General features: G+C 39.8%; 1 protein-coding gene across 1 annotated transcript in view; it reads left to right on the top strand.

Moving 5' to 3' along the window:
- Positions 1–956: 956 nt before the first annotated feature.
- The window catches only part of LOC115376378 (TBC1 domain family member 14-like), a 59,091-nt gene continuing 41,412 nt past the window's right edge, over positions 957–18,635 (top strand). Inside the window, 3 exon segments of the mRNA XM_030075920.1 lie at positions 957–1,033; positions 1,353–1,510; positions 5,957–6,764. Of these exon segments, the coding sequence (XP_029931780.1) occupies positions 1,462–1,510; positions 5,957–6,764 (857 nt within the window). The 5' untranslated portion in view covers positions 957–1,033; positions 1,353–1,461.

The raw sequence follows: 18,635 nt of genomic DNA, 5'->3' as shown, positions 1-18,635 counted from the left end.
TGCCAGCACGACTCATCCTGACTGAGGCAGTGGCTCTTTAAGGTGGCCATGCATTTGGCTCCATGACCTCAGTGAAGACACTAGAGGGCAGGATGGTGATGCAGTAACTTCAACTACGTCTCTGTAATGCATTTATTATATCTGTGTATCAACGTTTGGCATATATTTTATGGCAACATTCAAAGAAGTAATCCCATCCCCTCCGGTTATTTTATTCTTAACTTGGAATATCCTCTGAAATGGCATTTAATCCATGTGACAAACTATTTTCTGAAGAATAATAGGACAAACTGCCTACAAAATGTCGACACAAGCCTTTTATGAAATATATCATGTCAAACACCCCCTGAAATGGTGAAGGTTGATATCTGACCGCAGCAACAAAAAGTATTCTGTAAAACCTGTACTGAAACTTATATTACAGTTTAATATTACCATTTTGCTGTTTTATTTTCTCTGATTTGTAGTAGTTGAGTAAAATACCTATCACAGAGTTCCCATATTCAATATGCGAAAGAGATTATGAATTGTCAAGCCATAGCTAATATAATTAGACTGAGTTTCAGTGGAAAGATTTAATATCCTAATTCTGTTTCAGAGTGTTTTTTTTTTTTTTTTTTTTTTGATAAAGAATGAATCCATGTAATTTACGGACATGAAAATGCCTCACACGTACGCAATGTGCAACTTCAGCCTAAATCATTTCTATCAGCCTTAAGAAACACACAATGCAGTGGTTTTAAGTTGAAACACAGTTGGCAAAAGGCCGACCACAGATCAAAGCAGGCAAACTTTGGTTTCCCAGTCTGCTCAAAAACAGGGAGCTCAAAGAGGAAAACCTCCCTTTCATACCAAAAGATGTCACGTCCTGAGCTCTTACCGCCTCTCGCTGCATCTCAGGACGCCTGGTCGATTATTAATGCCTTCAGGTCCACACAGGTGAATCCATCGACACTCTGGACATTCTTGGCTCGATTGCACCGCACTCTCAGTTTAAGTTTGTTTTAAAATGGCGGCGGAAGCATCGAGGCAGGTATGTCAATGTTAACGACACCGAATAAACTTTGAAAGTGGCTTACCTCACAGAATAATTAATCACCAACGAAGGCTTTCGTCTCTAGCAGTGGTGTAATGATGGTAAAAAATAATGTGTGGCAATTTGAATTCAGTACGGTGACACTTGAGGAAGCACTGAAGGCAAATCAGTTGGCGTAAACGGACAAGTGCACTTGGCGAACGAGTCCGGTTGGAGACGGCTCTCTCCTCTCGCTGCTTTGTCGGCTTCCTCATAGTGTAATAATGCACCTGTCCGAGAAAATGACCTGCTTCTCTTGTTGTTTCTGTGTATGAAGCTGCGCTAAGAAGACGGGGAGGTGATGGTGGTGCAGCAGTAGTCAGAGCATCATCATGGACCGCTCCGGCCGGCTCCCCTTCGCCCACCTGTAGCATCAACAGGCGGCGATGGCGAACACGACCCAGGGCACCGAGAGCCGGAGAGGCAGCCAGTGTGGTGGGTTACCCGGCGTTAGATACACTGCCTCAGTGTTTACCCTCCATTCAGCACTGCACACACACACACACACACACACACACACACACACACGCACAATTTAACATCACAGTACTTAAACATCTGGCGGCTTCATGTGGCCTTAAATATAACTGAATTCACACACTTAATGAAGTTTGGAACATATTCTCTAACCCTAACCCTAAGTTCAAAATCACAAGATATTTTGGGTTGATTTAAGTATTAAATTCTTTCAAAATATCATACTTAAGCATTGATAATGATAGAATTGCAATTAAACATAATGTTAAAATAATACAACAATAATTTAATAATACTTTAACTATATATTTTTACTTATATTTTTACACACACATATATATACACACACACACACATTATATATATATATATATATATATATATATATATATATATATATATATTTATATATATAATATCTATTTATCTATAGATATATATGTAGATATAAGTGTGTGCATAGAATTTGTGTAGTATATATTCTGGAAACCTGTAAAGGACCACCAGACACCAATGCAGAAAGCATTACTTTAGACCATGGGTCCCTATTTGAAATTTTTTTGGCCCAAGCAATACCATCTGAAAAGACATTTGTTTTTCTGATTCACTTGAGAATTTTGCTGTCTACACTGTAACTGTAATGATAGGCTAACAGTCAGGAGAGTAAAAATGATGATCCAAACAATCATCCTTTTGCCACTCATATTCTAGGTCCCGAATTGTAGGCTAGTTGAGTCAGTCATCTTCTCTTGTAACAGGTATAGCAATTAAGACTAAAATTACTTAAGCACTTTTCTAGCACTTGAACACATAAGGTTACATCTTACTGCTATTTGCAGTCAACTACTCAGTGGATATCAAGAGATCAAACCAAATACATTTTTGTGCTGTAATTGTAACAGTTAATAATAAAAAGTCAGTGACTGCAGAGACTGACATTTCCTGGCGGCCTCTGGCTTTGGTTAATTATATTCACAGTAGCATTGGAACAGCCTGTAGCTCTGTTTTGGGACAAAGTCTACCAGGCTCACATGACATCCTGCTGGTCAGGGTTTAGAGCTTAGCCAAGGCTTTGGCTATGTATTTCAGCCATTTGCAAAACACCGCATCCATGGTTAGAGATTGACTTCAGCAGATTTGCTACTTTTGGACTTTTGGACAACCCTATTGCTATTTTAACACAGTCTCTGTTTTATGAGAGAAGACTAGAGCTGCTAAAGAAATTTACTGGAGTTTTTAATTGTATTCACAATCACAAGCCATTGATATCCTGAGCTACTATTGCAGAGACCCTGAACTCACCTCGGAGAGAGAAAAGGATTAGAAATGTCTGTTTCTCCAGAGGTTTATTTCATATCCAACTCCAAGCAGCAGGTGGTGCAATCATGAAGCAACTCCTTATGCTGCACATGGATATTTGTTGTCCAGCAATTTTGAAACTAATGAATAGTAAGACAGTGTGTTACCAAAGCCCTTATTGTCTGTAAGCATAGACACACTTTGTTAAAACCTAATTTAAACCTTTATCGTTTTGTAAAAGTAGATTTTAATTGTATCTGAAGTGGTTGTAGTGTTTCCCCACAGGCTGACTGTGTAATTGTGATGGTAGGGGGAGGGTAGGTATAAAAGTGTCCACTTAAGGCCGGATAATGGTTCTGCGTACGCAAAGCATACAGGGGTTGTGCAAAGCTTACGGGGGTTGTGCGACCGCTGAAGAGCTTTGCCGCGCACACATTTAACTTAAAAGATTGTTAACCGAGTGTTGACCATTGTACGTACAGGCTATTCACATTAACTTACAAATGACGATGTTTAGGACGCTGCAGTCTCTTGCATCAGTGGTCTCATCCACAACAACGGAATACTTTTTACCACGGATCTTTTGTAGCAAAGAGGAGATATGTTGCTCTAACATATGTATGTAGTGTTAGTGTATGATTATGAGTTGTAGAACATAATGAATTATCTTGAAGGAGTAGATGTTTATCAGTAAGCTTGACTCCAGTAATTTAATAATATGTTAAATTAATATTTGTTTTAAAAATGTAAATTACTTATCAAACAGACCTAACAATTGAGGGACAATGAGTCACCAATGAATGAGCAGTAGTATGCATGTGATAACATAGATTGAAAAATAAGCCGAAGTGATACCTCTTCTCTGAATAGACAAGCTAAGCCAGTGTGCTGCTGTTAGCCAGTGAAAACAGAGCGGAGTGGCAACTCTTCGCTTTGTTACACAATCCATGTCAGTGCGCTGCTGTAGCCTGTAGGGATGGGCGATACCACACTTTCAGGATTCGATACCTATACTTTTTCTTGCATTTTCAGCGATACCGATACTGATAATTTCTTACTGACAATTTTTTTCATTAAAAATGTTATTACATTTAAGACAAATTACATGACAAATACAGACCATTTATACCATATTTATTATGGTCAATACATTATAAAACTAAAATTAAAACAAATAACATAAATATCAATGAAATAAGTTAAATATGAACAAAAATTTGCACATTTTCACTTTTCTTGTCCAAAAAAAAAAAGAAAAAAAGACCGATCTGCCATTATTTTCTGTGTGTTCCTCCGGCTCCCGCATTCGAGACACTCTTGCTGGCTGTGCTGTCGGGCCGTCACGTGACACGGGCCAGCTCAATATGCCACCAGGCACAGGGGTGTCTCGGCACATAGTAAGTGAAGTAAGCTATCTAAAACAGCTGAACGTTATGCATGCACCCCCAATTCTTATTTGTTAGTATCGATATTTGTTTAAGGAAATTGATGCCAAATGAGTAGCGTGTGAGTATCGATATATCGCTACCACAGGATCGATACGCCCATCCCTAGTAGCCTGGAAAGTTTCTCTGCCTTTTGGACTCGTACGGTGCTGGTGCAGTTGTTGTAAATTTTTTTATTTGTGGTGCAGGTGCAGGTGAAATGACTGGAGGGGTTGTGGCACCCAGATTTGCTTCCCTCCGTGTAATTTTCCCCAGACATACGTTCATATTCCACGCAAAAACAGCGTTTCATTCAAATTCCGTGATATTCCGTGTTAAAAATAGATTCCGTTTTATTTGGCTAATTCCGCAATTCCGTCTGCGATTCCGTGATCGCGGAAATTATAGGGCCCTAAGCAGAATCAAAGAAATTATTTATTGTGGCAGTGGTGTACACACACACATACACACACATACATATACAGGAACAGTTTGACTAATTTCCTGTAGAACAATTAGCCTTTAAACCAACACAAATATTAAGCTGTATATAACAAATATGTTGGCCTGCTAGTAAAACAGCAGTTGCTTGCAGGTACTTGATGACAATATGAAGTCACTTGCGGTGGCGGCAGTGCATATACTCACAGGAACAAACTACTCAGTGAATAATACAGCAATTTACTGGCAAACAATACTGTAACAGTAACAGAATTAGATCAGTAGGCTGTTGTATTGTTGTCTGTTGGAGAGTAGTGCACAGTTTACAGTGAGGAAAAGGGGGGAAAAATGGCAGTGCGGTTGACCATTTTGTATGATAATCAAAATTACACACAGATAATCAAAGTTTTTGGAAAAAGCTATTTCTGGTGGTAAACAGTGGCATAACTTAAGGGGTTTTACTTGTCAGGTAGTCAGCTCATACAGACACGTTAACTCATCTCCGTGGCAGTGATGAAGAGTAGGCATGATGTAAGACTGCAAGGGTTTCTTTTGACATGTCAGGACAGACTCCAGTTACAGTCTAATTACAGTTGGATCACGTTTCACCCTTGTGCACTACCAGAGCCATTGTCTGTCTCAGGTAATGTCCAGGACAGTAAGAAAGAGGCCTGAAAAGTGAATTCCACTACATTTTAAGAATCTTTCTGTTATTCCTGCTCAGTTGGGGATAACATGCAGTGTATCAAGCTGCACTGATGAACTAGCAACAAGGCAACAGTTACTTAACTCTCTGACATCCTCTGATACACCAACAAAAAAGATAAGAAATTTGTTTCCTTCTTATTGTGGTATCATCATCCAGTCATCAGTGCCTCACATATGTGCTAGCAACACTCAAGTAAGTAGCAGAAGGAGAATTTTGTCACAGAAATACGCACAAATTGAACATAGTTGTAATAAATACTAGAAACAGGGTTACAATCAACGCTGTGTCAGTATTTTGTCTGAAATGCTGTATGTCCTATCAAGAGCAGTTCCCATACTCTTAGATAGATTAAAAACAGAGTTGAAGGATGCAACTGAAAAGAGGGTGAATGCAGATACAGACATTGTCTTGTTTTTTTTTTTTTTTTTTTTTTTTAGATTGATAAAATAGTTGTTGTGCGTTGTATCAGGAGTTGTGTGAAAATTTCCACAACTGCTGATCTGCTCAACTGAGTCTGTCATCCTTTTCAAGGTGTGTCCGGAGGAGGCAGAGTGGAGAATGTCTCAGCAGTAAAAGACCAGACTGTCACAACACTTCCTTCTCCTGATCTGCCCAACCATACCAACCACAACTGCCATGATCCCAGCTCATGGCCCTGCAACCTACCTGTCCTGCCCAGCGGCATGCTATCCTCTTCCCCGACTCCCCTCTACTACAGCAGCCCCCAGAGGAACCAGGCAGTCCAGGACCAGGACTGCCACAGCCTGGCTTCCCATGACTCTGGCATACCGACTCTGGAGATCAACCATCCAGAGCCCATTCTCCATGGCCACCAGCGCCCAGGGGACCGAGGCCTCATGCTGGCCTCGAGTCATGACTCTCCTGCAATGTTACCTTTGGAAGAGCCTGCCGACAGCAATGGCATCCACAAGTCCTCTACATTCCCCCGCAGCAGTTATGACTCCATCCGCCTCTTCAGCCCAGCCTCCAGGTCGTCTATCGGCATGGGGATGGGTGCCGGTGGTGGAGCCTTGAACCGCAGTGACGACATATCAGTGTGCAGCGTGTCGAGCATGAGCACCGATCTCTCGGCTACGCTTTCTGTTTCCAATGAGGACATCCTGGATTTCATGGTAACCTCCGACTCCAGTGCCATTGTCACCTTGGAGACAGACAACAGTGGCATTGCTCAGTTCTCAGATGTGATGCTGTCATCATCACCGGGAGACTTGAGGGACTTGTGGACCCCCATGCGGTGGCATCTGGGGTCAGGTGCTCGACATCTGGAGGAAGACGGCAGGCAAAAAAAACTGGGGCCACTGGCCAGCCTCTTCAACAGGTAACTTCAACTGTCTTAGCTGATCACAACGCTCTTTAAAGGAAAATTTCTCTCTTACTAATGGTGTTTAGATGGTTGTTGGCTTGAAAGTAACTAGAATCTATGGTTTGGTCTAGGGATGTTAAATGACAAATTCACTGTTTTGGAAAATAGGCTCAATTTACAAATTGTTTGACGCCATCCTTAGATGTAAAGACCATGATTTCAACGACTGCTTCATTATTGATCCTAATATCGATGTACTGCAGGCTCCTGCTCTGCTGCAAGAGGGGTCAAACGTAAATAGCTCAGAAGCTCAGTGTATACTCTTAACAATCTCAGAATGTTAGGTGAAATGCCCAAAATCAAGTATCACAATAATTTTGACTGAATTCTATCAATATTTTGACGATATTGTAGAGATGACTGTTGGTGCTTTCAAAAAACATTTACACAGTGACATTTTTGATAAACTCTCGTAAGTAAATGTGGATATGTTCACACAGGCAGACTCAAATAATGTAACAGCTAGAGTGGTCAGAAAATTACATCTCTTTAATGTAATGAAGCCTTTAAAATCAGGAAAAGACAAAACTTATGTCATATCACAGTCCTAAATGATATGTAGTCTTATTTCACAACATCAAAATAATATCATTATAACTGCTACTGCTACTAGAACTGCTACATTTGAGGCAGAGCAATGCTATTTGATGAACTAAGCATGACCTCTCAAACTGTTAATTTCTGCAGCAGACATTGTCTGTCCACATTGCAGAGACCCAAAAGACTGCTACTGTCTTAGCCCGTAACTATTGACAAAATGCTAGGTTTGTGATAACTTTTTCAGGAATGCTTTGCAGCTTCGATTACTGCCACAGTAATCGGGCACATTTAATCAGTTTTTGAATACTTTTTTCCTTCCTCTTTTCTCTAACAGTGGACACAGTGCATTTTCTCTTGACACAAACACATCAATCATGTTGGCATGAAATAAAAGGCTAAACACCGTATTATTAATATATATTATTAATAGCATTACTTAATGTTTAGTTCCATTTAGATATGTGGAATTGAACCCTAAGTAATATCATTAGTAACCTCTGTTTACCCTATTTCATGTCAAAATTGTCACTGAGACAATGGTCCACTGTATACATTTTTAAATAGATTAATCCATTAATAGATCATTAAGGTTACTGACTAATCAATAAATAAGATTTCTGGAAAAAAAAGCAACAGTTATGCTTCATAGGTGAAGAATGAAGTAAGATTTTATAATATAGCACAAATGAACATGCAATATGTTCAGTGTTTCCCCTATCATTGTATTGGCGGGGCGCAGTGCCTCGCCAACAGAGCCTCACCTGGGACTGGAGAACAGAGGAGAATCAAACCTGTACCCCTGTAAGTGAAATAATTCATGTCACGTTGGCTCCAGCCGCCTGAAATACAGGCGAAAATATCGGCGTTTTTAAAACGCACAGTACGACAGCCCGAGTTGACCACCAGTGGCAAGGATGAGTATGTTTGCCCTTCTCCGGTCCCCGGTTCAAATCAAATGGACACCTACACGGGCGTTCCAAGTTCCAAGCACTACAGCCGCAGGTTGACTCCTTAGTTTGTTGAATTTTCTATTAATACAGATGAGTCATTGAGTACATACTGAAGAATACTGAGCAACTTATTAACATTGTCCCCACCCTCCAAAATGTTTTTGTACCCCCAAAACTTTTTGGGTCACCCGCAAAATTTTCGTGCACGAAGCATGCATCCCCCCTCGCCAAAGCCAGAATTCTAGGGGAAACGCTGATGTTGTAAGCTCTTTTTATGGTATTTTTCCTCATCTTCATTTACCATTAATTGAAATTATGAAATTGATTTGAGGGCGAAATATCAAACACTTTCTTTGCTTACCTTCATGCCTGGCATATAGTTTGCATTTGCATTTCTTAAATGTTTCTGTCTGTCTTAACATAACACAAGTGAATATAAAATAAACAAAAAATAGGAATTATCCTCTCAATGGGCATTTCTTGACTGAATGTCTCTAATTCTGTACTGTATATTTTCCTGCGATATATTGCTGTATTTGAGCTGTGCTGTGGGGAAACTCTCCTCAGTGGTTTCTAAGTTTGTTTTCTGTACTTATCTCTTCACTGAGTTTTTGTTGAAAACCTAACTTAATTATAGGCTAATAAAAATAGGCATTGCTCAAGGTCACTTTACAAACCTTGCTTAGCCAAGACAGTACCCCCACCTCCCCCTTCCACCACTCAAGTACATAGTAGCACAACTTGCCCAGAATTTGACCTTGTGCATAACACTGAGTGAATAAAGCATAGTCAGAAGGCTATGTTTTGCTACACAGTATATTCAGTTAACTAGAACTTATTATATGCATGAGCCTCTTGAATTTTTCCCCAAACAATTGCAGATAATCAAATGACTCGGAGAACAATACCTGTATCCACACAATAAACCTTGGTTCAAAGGGGTGTGTTCACAGAGAAAAACAGTTTGGCCTTTACCTTCTAGTCCTTAAACATCCTTTGAAACCATACACCGAGGCACTAATGGTGCTCAACCTTTGGGTTTGTGTACTTGTACACAAATAAAACACAGCAGACCTATGAACCTTGTTTAATGGACCTCATATTTGAACTTTACTCCACAAAGCATACCATGAAGGTACCAAGGCTTCTATAATACAGAGCATAGGAGCACTGAATGCAGACTGAGTCACATTTGCATTTGTGTTGTATTTCCTTTGAGTGAATGAACGCTACATAATAACGCTTTAGGTAAGAATGAAATTCCACTGAATTTCCTTGTTCATGAATATGTTTTTGCCAGGCATGTCAGTATTTCTGTCTTAAAATGTGCCAAAGGGGAGGAATTAATTTCTTCTTTTAAGCATTTGGAGGTACAAGTTCACACACAGATGAATAATTTGATTTGCATTTGCGTAACTCTGAAGTGCAAGTATCAGCAGCAAGACAGTTGCCCACGTTACTTTCTGTTAACCTTTTGTACAACTTTCTCTTCATCCACTGACACTGAAAGAAAACAGTATTTGTGTGGTGTCAGTAAGGAAATGGCATTTTGTGAGAACTGGCCTCATCACCCCTCATTTTTATGTGTATTCCACTGAAACAGTTTACTTTTCAGTGATTAATCCTGTTCCATCCACATTCCCACCTCATCTTGTATGTGATTATATCAGTGTTGTGGCCAGCTGTGGCCCAGCCACATCCCACCCACCAATAAATAATGTCAGTGGGACCAACAGCAGTTTTTTTCACTATTTTTTTTTTTAACCTTTTTCTTTAGCCAAGGCAGTCCCACTGAAATTGAAAAAGCACTTTTTAATACGTACAGTGAGATTTTATCAATCAGTGACTCTTACAGTATAGTAGTATTTAGTTTGTGATTTAATACAGCAATTTACTTTAATGGTGTACTCACTTTCCTGCAGCCTGCCTCATCTGTGTTTACTTGAGTTAGTTATCCCTACAATTCTCAAATTGACTTTCTGTGGCACCCAGAGAAGGACTGTGAACTTGTTTCTTTCAATCAAAGGTGGGTGAATCGACCTATAAATAGACCGAGTGTGATCACTGATCTGCAACTGCAGCCCTGCCCTTCACACATAGTGTAACAAGTTTCTGCTTTGTACTCGGTGTAAATTGAGGCTGTTGTTGGCTGCCTTTTCTGTGCTGGCTTTGCTCCTGTGTGGAAACTGGTTTGCTCTTTGATTCTGAAGGACTGACATGCTCAGAAATATCTCAGTGTGACATCCTGTCATCTACATTTTATTTACAGGAATAATAAAAAAATTTACTACTGAACATTCAAAAATGCCCACAAATGCTACATATGTTGGCAACAGATGTTTTTTTTTTTTTTTTTTTTTTTTAACATCATTTATCCGTGTGATAGTGAATTTTTTTTTTTTAAGAGAAATGCAACAGAGAAAATGGCATCAACTCAACACTCAACTTACAGTCAAAAAGTAAGATGTGGGATCAAAGTTCCTTTACAAAAGTTATATTTTATCAGAGATGCAAACTCCTCAGTGACGTTTTGAGATCAAAATAGGTCACCTATAACATTTGTGTTGTTTTGCGTCGTTTGTGTTGCTAGACTGATCCAGGTGGTTGTGTTTTTGTGAATAGCTTGTAGTGACTAGATGATGCAGGTAATGCATGTTGATTCCCTCAGCCTCCTTATCAGCAGGGCCTCTGTTCTCCTGGTCTGTGCAGTTTGACCAGCTCAGTGTGGCAGCCAGTAGTAAATGCCTGCCAAGTTTAACTTCACATCAGTATTTGTTGTAGTGTTTGTCAGGCACTGGGCTGTGGATTGGACACAGTATTGTCAAGGAATGAAGAAATGCTCACTGTGTTTTCACATTCAACAGGCCCCAATCACGTGTAGCCATTTTTAACTTTTTTTAATTCACCAAGGAGTGCTTTCATTTCCTGTCACTGGTTTGCTAGATTCCCCTTTCTGTTGAGGTAACGTGTTTCCCCCGGCTCAGTTTTGGATATGGAAGGTTAAGGGGATTTCACTGTGCCTTTATAGGCAGTTGGATGAAAGTTCCCTTCACTTGCAGCTGTAACTACCCCCCAACACACACACACACACACACACACACCCTCATAACACACACCCCCCCACCCATAACACCCACCCCCCCACACATCTATTCTTCCCCTCCCATCTGTTCAGTCAAATCCCTTCAGTCAGAAGGCGGGGAGCCTGAGCAGCACGCTGTTCCTTGACAGTTTCGCTCACAGCACACAGTTTGCATGGCTGTGTGTTTTAAGACATCCTGCTTTTTGCTCTCTGTAATCAAGGAAACTATAGTCTTAAGTTTGACTTCACCATCAGGAATTTTTTCTCTGCTTGTTTCCTCTTAACTTGTTTGGGAGACACACAAATCTCCACCAAGGGAATTATGGTCTTGAGTTTGACTTCACCATCAGGAGTTTTTGCTGTCCTTCTTTTCTCTCAACTGTTTTTTATTCTTTTTTGGGGGAAACACACCCCACTCCAACTCTAGGAATCTCTTTCTTTCACTTTTTGTTTGGATTGGGATTCTGACAGAGCAGGATGGCTGCCCCCTCAATTCTCCTGTACATTGACAGGTATGTCAACAGAAAGTGAGCATGCTAACTTCGTATGAAGGTTGTAAAGTTAACACCAGCCACAAGCCAGTTTTTGCTACTTTGAAAATTGGTTTGCTTGAATTAGTAGGTAAGTGTGAAGTAGGTTTTTACATTCAAGTTTTTGTTGCCTGCCCTTTAAATGTCTAAGATGTGTAGTTGCGCAAGCAAGAAAGCTACCATCATTCAAACAACACAGCTTATGTCTTTGTGCCAGGTATATTAATATTTGTGGATTACCCTGGCATTAGTATGTTCAAGTTTCTATAAGTACAAAGGAGCTGGGAGCAGCACTACGTCCTGAACGTTCTCTCCTGCTTGCTGATATCTTTTAACCAGAATGACTTGCTGTTCACTGCTCATGAACTGGTAGCTTGGTATTTCAAGGCAGGCATTCACATTGCTAATTCTAGCATGTGAACTACAGTGACACTTCAGCGCCTTATTTACATGAGTCAGAACTAAACACAAGTCATGCTCGTGAAGCCCTGGCATTCACATGGCCTTGACTTCAAACTAGTCTAATCCAAAGTTTTGAATTTGAAAATGAACAGCCAAACAAGTGCCTCTGCCAGTACTTTTGGACTTCGTAACTTTTCCACGTGAGCACGCTACCATAACTGGAACCATTCAGCTGTCACATTGAGACACATTTAGCCTTGACTAAAGGCAAGTCAAGATTCTGCTCTTTGGACACTTAACTGATGACACAGAGCTAAGATGAAAATGATGCATTCTTTTATGGCGGCTCACAGGGTTACTTAAGTTCAAGACGGTTAAATGAGCAGGCAGACCTCCTTGTAGCTGATTACAACCCAAGTGCCCAACCTAGAGATAGACCAAGCAACTTACTGATAAACTGAGAAAATATTGGCCTTTTAGTAAAAATCAGATAGGAGTCACTTTTGGCCAGAGTGGATGTGATGGTGCTGGTGAGATTAGTTGTTGTGTAACTGAGAAGTACTTTCTCGGTTGTTAGTCCAACTCTACATCTCTGCTTTGTTTTTCTCCTTTGTGGTATCAAATATTAACTTTTAGGCTCTGATGACTTTTTCATCTTTGTAACAAGACTAGAAAAACTGACATTTTTTTCCTCCATTTTTTTTTCTCACTGCAGTGTGTTGGAGTACTTTGGATAGATATTTTCTTATTCAAATGTCTGTTTATCTTGGCACTTCCTATTTTTTTTGCAGGAGAGCAAGGTCGAAGCAGGTATTTGATTCTCCCATTCAGACTCTGTAAAATGCTGAGCAACTCAAGTCAACACTGGGTAATTGCCCAGCTACTGTCATTATCATAACTCAGCAGACTTAAGTCTACATCCAAGACTACTGGTCTTGACGGCTAGTGTTGACTACAGTATTTGTAAATCTAACTGTCTAGACAAGTCCCAGGTGAAGTTTGAGATGAATACGTCACATTGTTTAGGCATTCGTGACTTTATAGTCAAATCCTGTGTACGCCTTTAGCTTTGTTTCTAGTCAGTCATACAGTATCACCCCTACTTCTCACCCTCTTCATTACAAGATAAACAAAACACACCCTGTGGTGTGGTAGTATCCAAGAAATGTGCAATTCATCCATTTATTAATTTTCCTTGTTTATTGCTGGTCATAGAATAGAGGCAAGAAAAAGATCTGAAAGCCACTGACTTCACTCTGAGAACATAATGCAAAAGGTTTCTAGCTCAGCTTAATTGCCCATACTAAGCTGGGCAAATTTGAAAACACATCTTCTATTCACACTAAGCCAGTATTTTCACCCATAAAACTGAGCTTTTAAAAAACACTCTCCTTGGTGCTTGAATATGAAAAAGCCATTCTTTTGTTTTAGAAAATGCTGAGACTGATTATTGTGTGATCCCAAGCACTGTTTTGTCATATGATTCCTTTTTAAAGCAGAAGTGTGACTTGTGCAGGCAGAAGGTGTGTGGGCCTGCTTTGCATATGTCTAACAGAGACCTTTAAGCATTTTGGAGCATTTCATTGTGGACAGCAGGTTTTTGAAAATACTAGTGAGTTGTAGTGGGAACATGGCCTCAACATAGAGCCCTCTGGCTATATGGCAGTCTAAAGTAGGTATGCACCAATCTGACTTTTTCAGTTCCAATGCTGATACCAATGCCTGGGGCCTTACATAATGGTCGATACCAGATACTGATCCGATATCATTGTTGATTTAAGAAGCTACAAACCTCAACCTCAGCGGCGGCTCCCTTTGATCTGTTCAGCTGCTGGAATTCCTCGTGCTCCTTCGCGTGGTGTTTCTGGAGGTGCTTGATTAAATTTGTGGTATTATATCTGGCAGTGGTACCACCACCCCTGGAAACATTCATTTTACGTACATTTTAAACTGCCGTCGAGCTAGTTGGTGTGCTATGGGTGAAATACCTCCATATCGCAGACCCTTTCGTTTGCTCCATGTTGCTTGTTTGCAACTCAACTCAATCAACTCTCGCGGCATGTGGCACACGTGCCATATGACATAGCCCGTGTCGCAAAGATTTAAAGGGGAAGGATTGGTCTTGCGGATTGGTTGCTTTTATAGATATCCAATCCAGGTAAAACGTTATTGCCGCCGTTATCCGATGCCAATATCGGATCAATGCATCCCTAGTTTAAAGACATTATAAAATTAACCTAGGGCTCAGAATTCTTTTTTCTCTTGGGTGTGGTTTCTTAAAGATATATTGACTGATGCACCTGAACACATCAACTGTGATGTGACCTGGGGTCATTGGGTGTTTCGGACACCCTCACCCAGGTGACCCAGCCATGGTTGATCAGGCCACGGCTTGTGTTCAGGTGGTGCCAACTTGTCCCCTTGCATCTCCTCTCCAGATCCAGAGCCATCTCGAGGATTTCACATGTGCTTTGGTGGTGTTCTTGATGGCTCTGCTCCTTGACACTCCTGTGATGCTCAGTATGCTTAAAGGCCACATGGCATGACAAATGCAATTTTCGTTGTTTTTTCGTGATTGGGAACGTCTCGGGGTCACATAAATACTGTCCCATGTACTAAACCTGTGATAAATGGAGAAATGCACACAGACTGAAACTCTCCCTTTAAGATGAGCGGACAGCACTTCCTCCTTTTTGTGATGTTATTTATTATTATTATTATGTCACACATAAGGCTACTCCGCCCACTTATACTAGCCAGCCCGCCTCCATTCCCCAGGTTACAAGCTAACAAGTTAGCGACATGTCGAAGAAACGTTTTTGCGCCATAGATGGATGCAAGGAGACTAATGTTTCATTGCACAGTCTTTGAAAAGAAACACACGTTAGAGACCAGTGGCAGATGTTAATTCTTTCCGGGGTCCTGCAGGATTTTAGTCCATATTTGCTTGTCTGTTCGGCTCATTTCAGCGACGACTGTTTTATCAACCTGAGCCAATCAGTGGAGAGGTGCTGATTCTCTGATTGACAAAATGTGCCTTATGCTTATATTGACTTCAGTTTCATTTTGTTTTATTGCTATTGCATCTTGTTTTTCCAAACATAAATCGAATGAAAATGAAAATTAGTCAGTATAATTGTAGTGTGCTGATCAACAGGGAATGTACTTTAATTCCCTCTACATCCTCAACATAAACTCTTACTGGGCAAAGCAAGGCATCAGTGCTATCAAGAGGGAAATTGAAGTATCAGGACGTTAAATGTGAGATTCTGTCATTATGGCAGTTGGTAGTTCAAACCTGCACAAGAGTTTGACATGTCAGAGCTTCAAGTTAAACATTGAGATACACTAAATACTAAGACCTTGCCCTGGAAAAAAAGATAGCCATAGCCACATTACCACTAAACTGCTGCACAGTGAGTATGAATATGCACTATCAATTACCAACAACTAGTAAACTAACAGCTTCATAATAGGTGTTTTGTTTTAAAGACAATTAAATTAAGATTTACGTGATTCCAAGCTTCTGTGCAATGCCTGAAATGGTGAAGAAATAGATAAAATTCATATTAGAACATGGAAAGTGAGGATGGCCAGCCACTCTATCTTTCTTTCATTCTTTCTTCCTTTCTTTCTTCCTTTGTTCTTATGTTTTATATTTGTTTTATCATATCCTGTCTTTTTAGATACCACCTTCTTATCCTATATGTTCTTCTCTTATATGTTTTTGAAATTTATAATTTTTGCTTTTATGAAGCACATTGAGTTCACGCCTGTCGTATGAAATGTGCTATATAAATAAACTTGACTCGGCCTTGTAGGAGATGAGTTGCAGTTTTCTTGAAACTTTTTTTCCCCAGATTTTAAAAAACTAAGGCATCAGCTTCTGTGTCAGGAACAGTTTGCAGCAGACTTTAGCCATGGATCATTATCTCTACTTGGAAAACCAGGTTAAGCATTCCTGTCCTGTGCGAGGTGCCAAATGTCTGAATTCTCTTGCTATTGCTCGATCAGTCATCACAGCAAGTGATGTGGCCATTTTCCTTGGCAGTGACCAGCTTATATCCTAATTATGAAGCCATGTCACCATGTGCCACAGATGTGATGTGTTGCAGACCATTTTATTTCCTTGTCAGTGAAGTAGGCCTAAGTCCAGTTGAGCAACATACCTTGACAGTAACCAATCAATAAAACTACCAGCTCAAAATACTAGAATTTTGATATTTTTCTTTGTTAAGGAATTGTCTTGGTCATATATTTATTCATTTATGTTTAACTTTTATTTATTTATTTTTTTTATTGTGGTATGATCATGCTTAATTTTGTTTCTCCAGACTTTCTGAGCATGTTATCAAATATTTAGCCTACATCTTCTTCCTTACACACATAAAACCTTGTGTTTTGGGTTGTTTATTGCAGTTGGATCATATTGCCCTGTCATTCCTAATGAACACAGTAGAACGCTTAGGAGGCTTGAGACCTGCTTTTTTAGTCACCGTTGTGCCAGCCAAGTTGTGTTATTGTGCTAGCCAAGTTAAAATGGCAGTAATCCATTTAGTTCCACTTTGTACAAGCCTTTGAGTTAATTTTCATGTTGTATTTTTGGACATTTTTCATGACGCTACTTCAGCACCCTAGAGACTGGCCTACTGACATGACTTGGAACCTGCCTGAAGCTTAGAGCTAATTATAAACCCAGAAGCTATAAAATCTTATTCTAAAACGCTAATGTGATCAGCGCCCCTGGATGGATTTTTTTAAAAAATTTGGCCTTCTATTCAACAACAAAAGGATAATTAATTTATTTCAGCTGGTACCTGAAAGCATAATTTCGATTTGGAGTTTCAGTGCACTGCTGCTCATGTGAAACTTTTGGCATTTGAAGAAGAGTAAATCTAGATAAGAGCTCTCGTGAGCGCAGAGCAGCTTCATCACTGCTTTGATTCAGATAAGATACAGTGTCTGTGACATCTGGAAATGTAGCGTACACTCATGACATTAGCTTGCTTACTACCTCTTTGTGCGTCTTTCCTCTTTACATCATACCATCTACATCAAAAACCAAGATGTAACCCTCAAACTTTAACATACCCACTATGTTTTTGATCTCAATTTAGTATCAATTTAGTATCAATGAGAGTGGAAATCTCTTAAGCAAAGGTGGTGTTACACAACATGTGCTACCATAACATAAGATCACAATAAAAGAAAAATATGTCTCTTAGAGTAAAGCTCAGATATAAATTGTGAAGTTATTGGGCAGCCTTGTTTTGTCCAGCTCATATTATCACTCTTCTTTGGTTAGTAATGCAGCAGTTTGCTGAGAAAGTGGTCATTCAGTTGCCATTTTGTTTGTAGGTGGCCTTGGGGACATGAAAAGGTTTTCAGCCCAAAACCATAGACATACAGATAGTGGAACTGTGATTTCAGTATTGTGGTAGAGTTGCATAACATGCCAGTGTCTTCATAGATTCCAATCTGGCAACTGCAAGCCTCTGGACCTAGATTGAATAACTTGATATTCTCCTTTTGGTCATTTCCCATCTTAGCTGGATTTTGAGCGATCACTTAAAAACTAAGGAATGTTTAAAAATCTGTCACCTAACCAAAGCAAATGACTCTTGTATTTACCTTTGCTCAGGTGTTACCTAATCAGCTAGACCTTAGTCTAGTGTGCTGTCTTGGCCGATGTTTCAAGCATGGCTAGGCTATTTTTGCTCCTAACAATGGACTTTATCAAAGACATCTGCTGGGATAAAATGAGTGTAGAATTCTTCAGATTTTTAGATAGTGGTTTTCTTTTTCTCTGTGTCATGTTGACCCGTTTTATAACAATACTGTTTTCCTCCCTTTGTGCCTTCAGAATTGTTTTTCTCCCATGAGCTCTATCCTGATTATGGCATGAGATATTCAGATTAGGAGTGTCACCAAATATTGAGTTGTATGCCTGTCTCATAATGTGGCCTCTGATAGGCTAGTATCTACAGAGACACACACAGGGTTCTCCAGGTATTGCTAGAGGATACCCAACGACAATACCCAAGACAATACCCATTGACAGCATATGCATCTTTTTGTTAATTTAAGACTGCCAGTATCAAAGAAGGCATCCTCAGCATTGTTAGCAGCTTGGTACTTGAAATTAATGATGCACATCCCTCTATGCCAATCACGAAGTAATATGCCATGTTTTTACATGTAATTATATAGAAGTATAAAAGCATGAGGATTTTTTTTTTTTTATGAGATACCATTAATTGTGACAGAAGAGCATGCATGTCTCCAGTAGTGACAGGTTCAAAAATATGCAGATAAGAGTTCC

The sequence above is a fragment of the Myripristis murdjan genome, chromosome 18 (genome assembly GCF_902150065.1).
Source record: "Myripristis murdjan chromosome 18, fMyrMur1.1, whole genome shotgun sequence".
Lineage (NCBI taxonomy): Eukaryota > Metazoa > Chordata > Actinopteri > Holocentriformes > Holocentridae > Myripristis > Myripristis murdjan.
The sequence above is the reverse complement of the archived record's forward strand: the minus strand, read 5'-3'. Positions and strand labels throughout refer to the sequence as shown.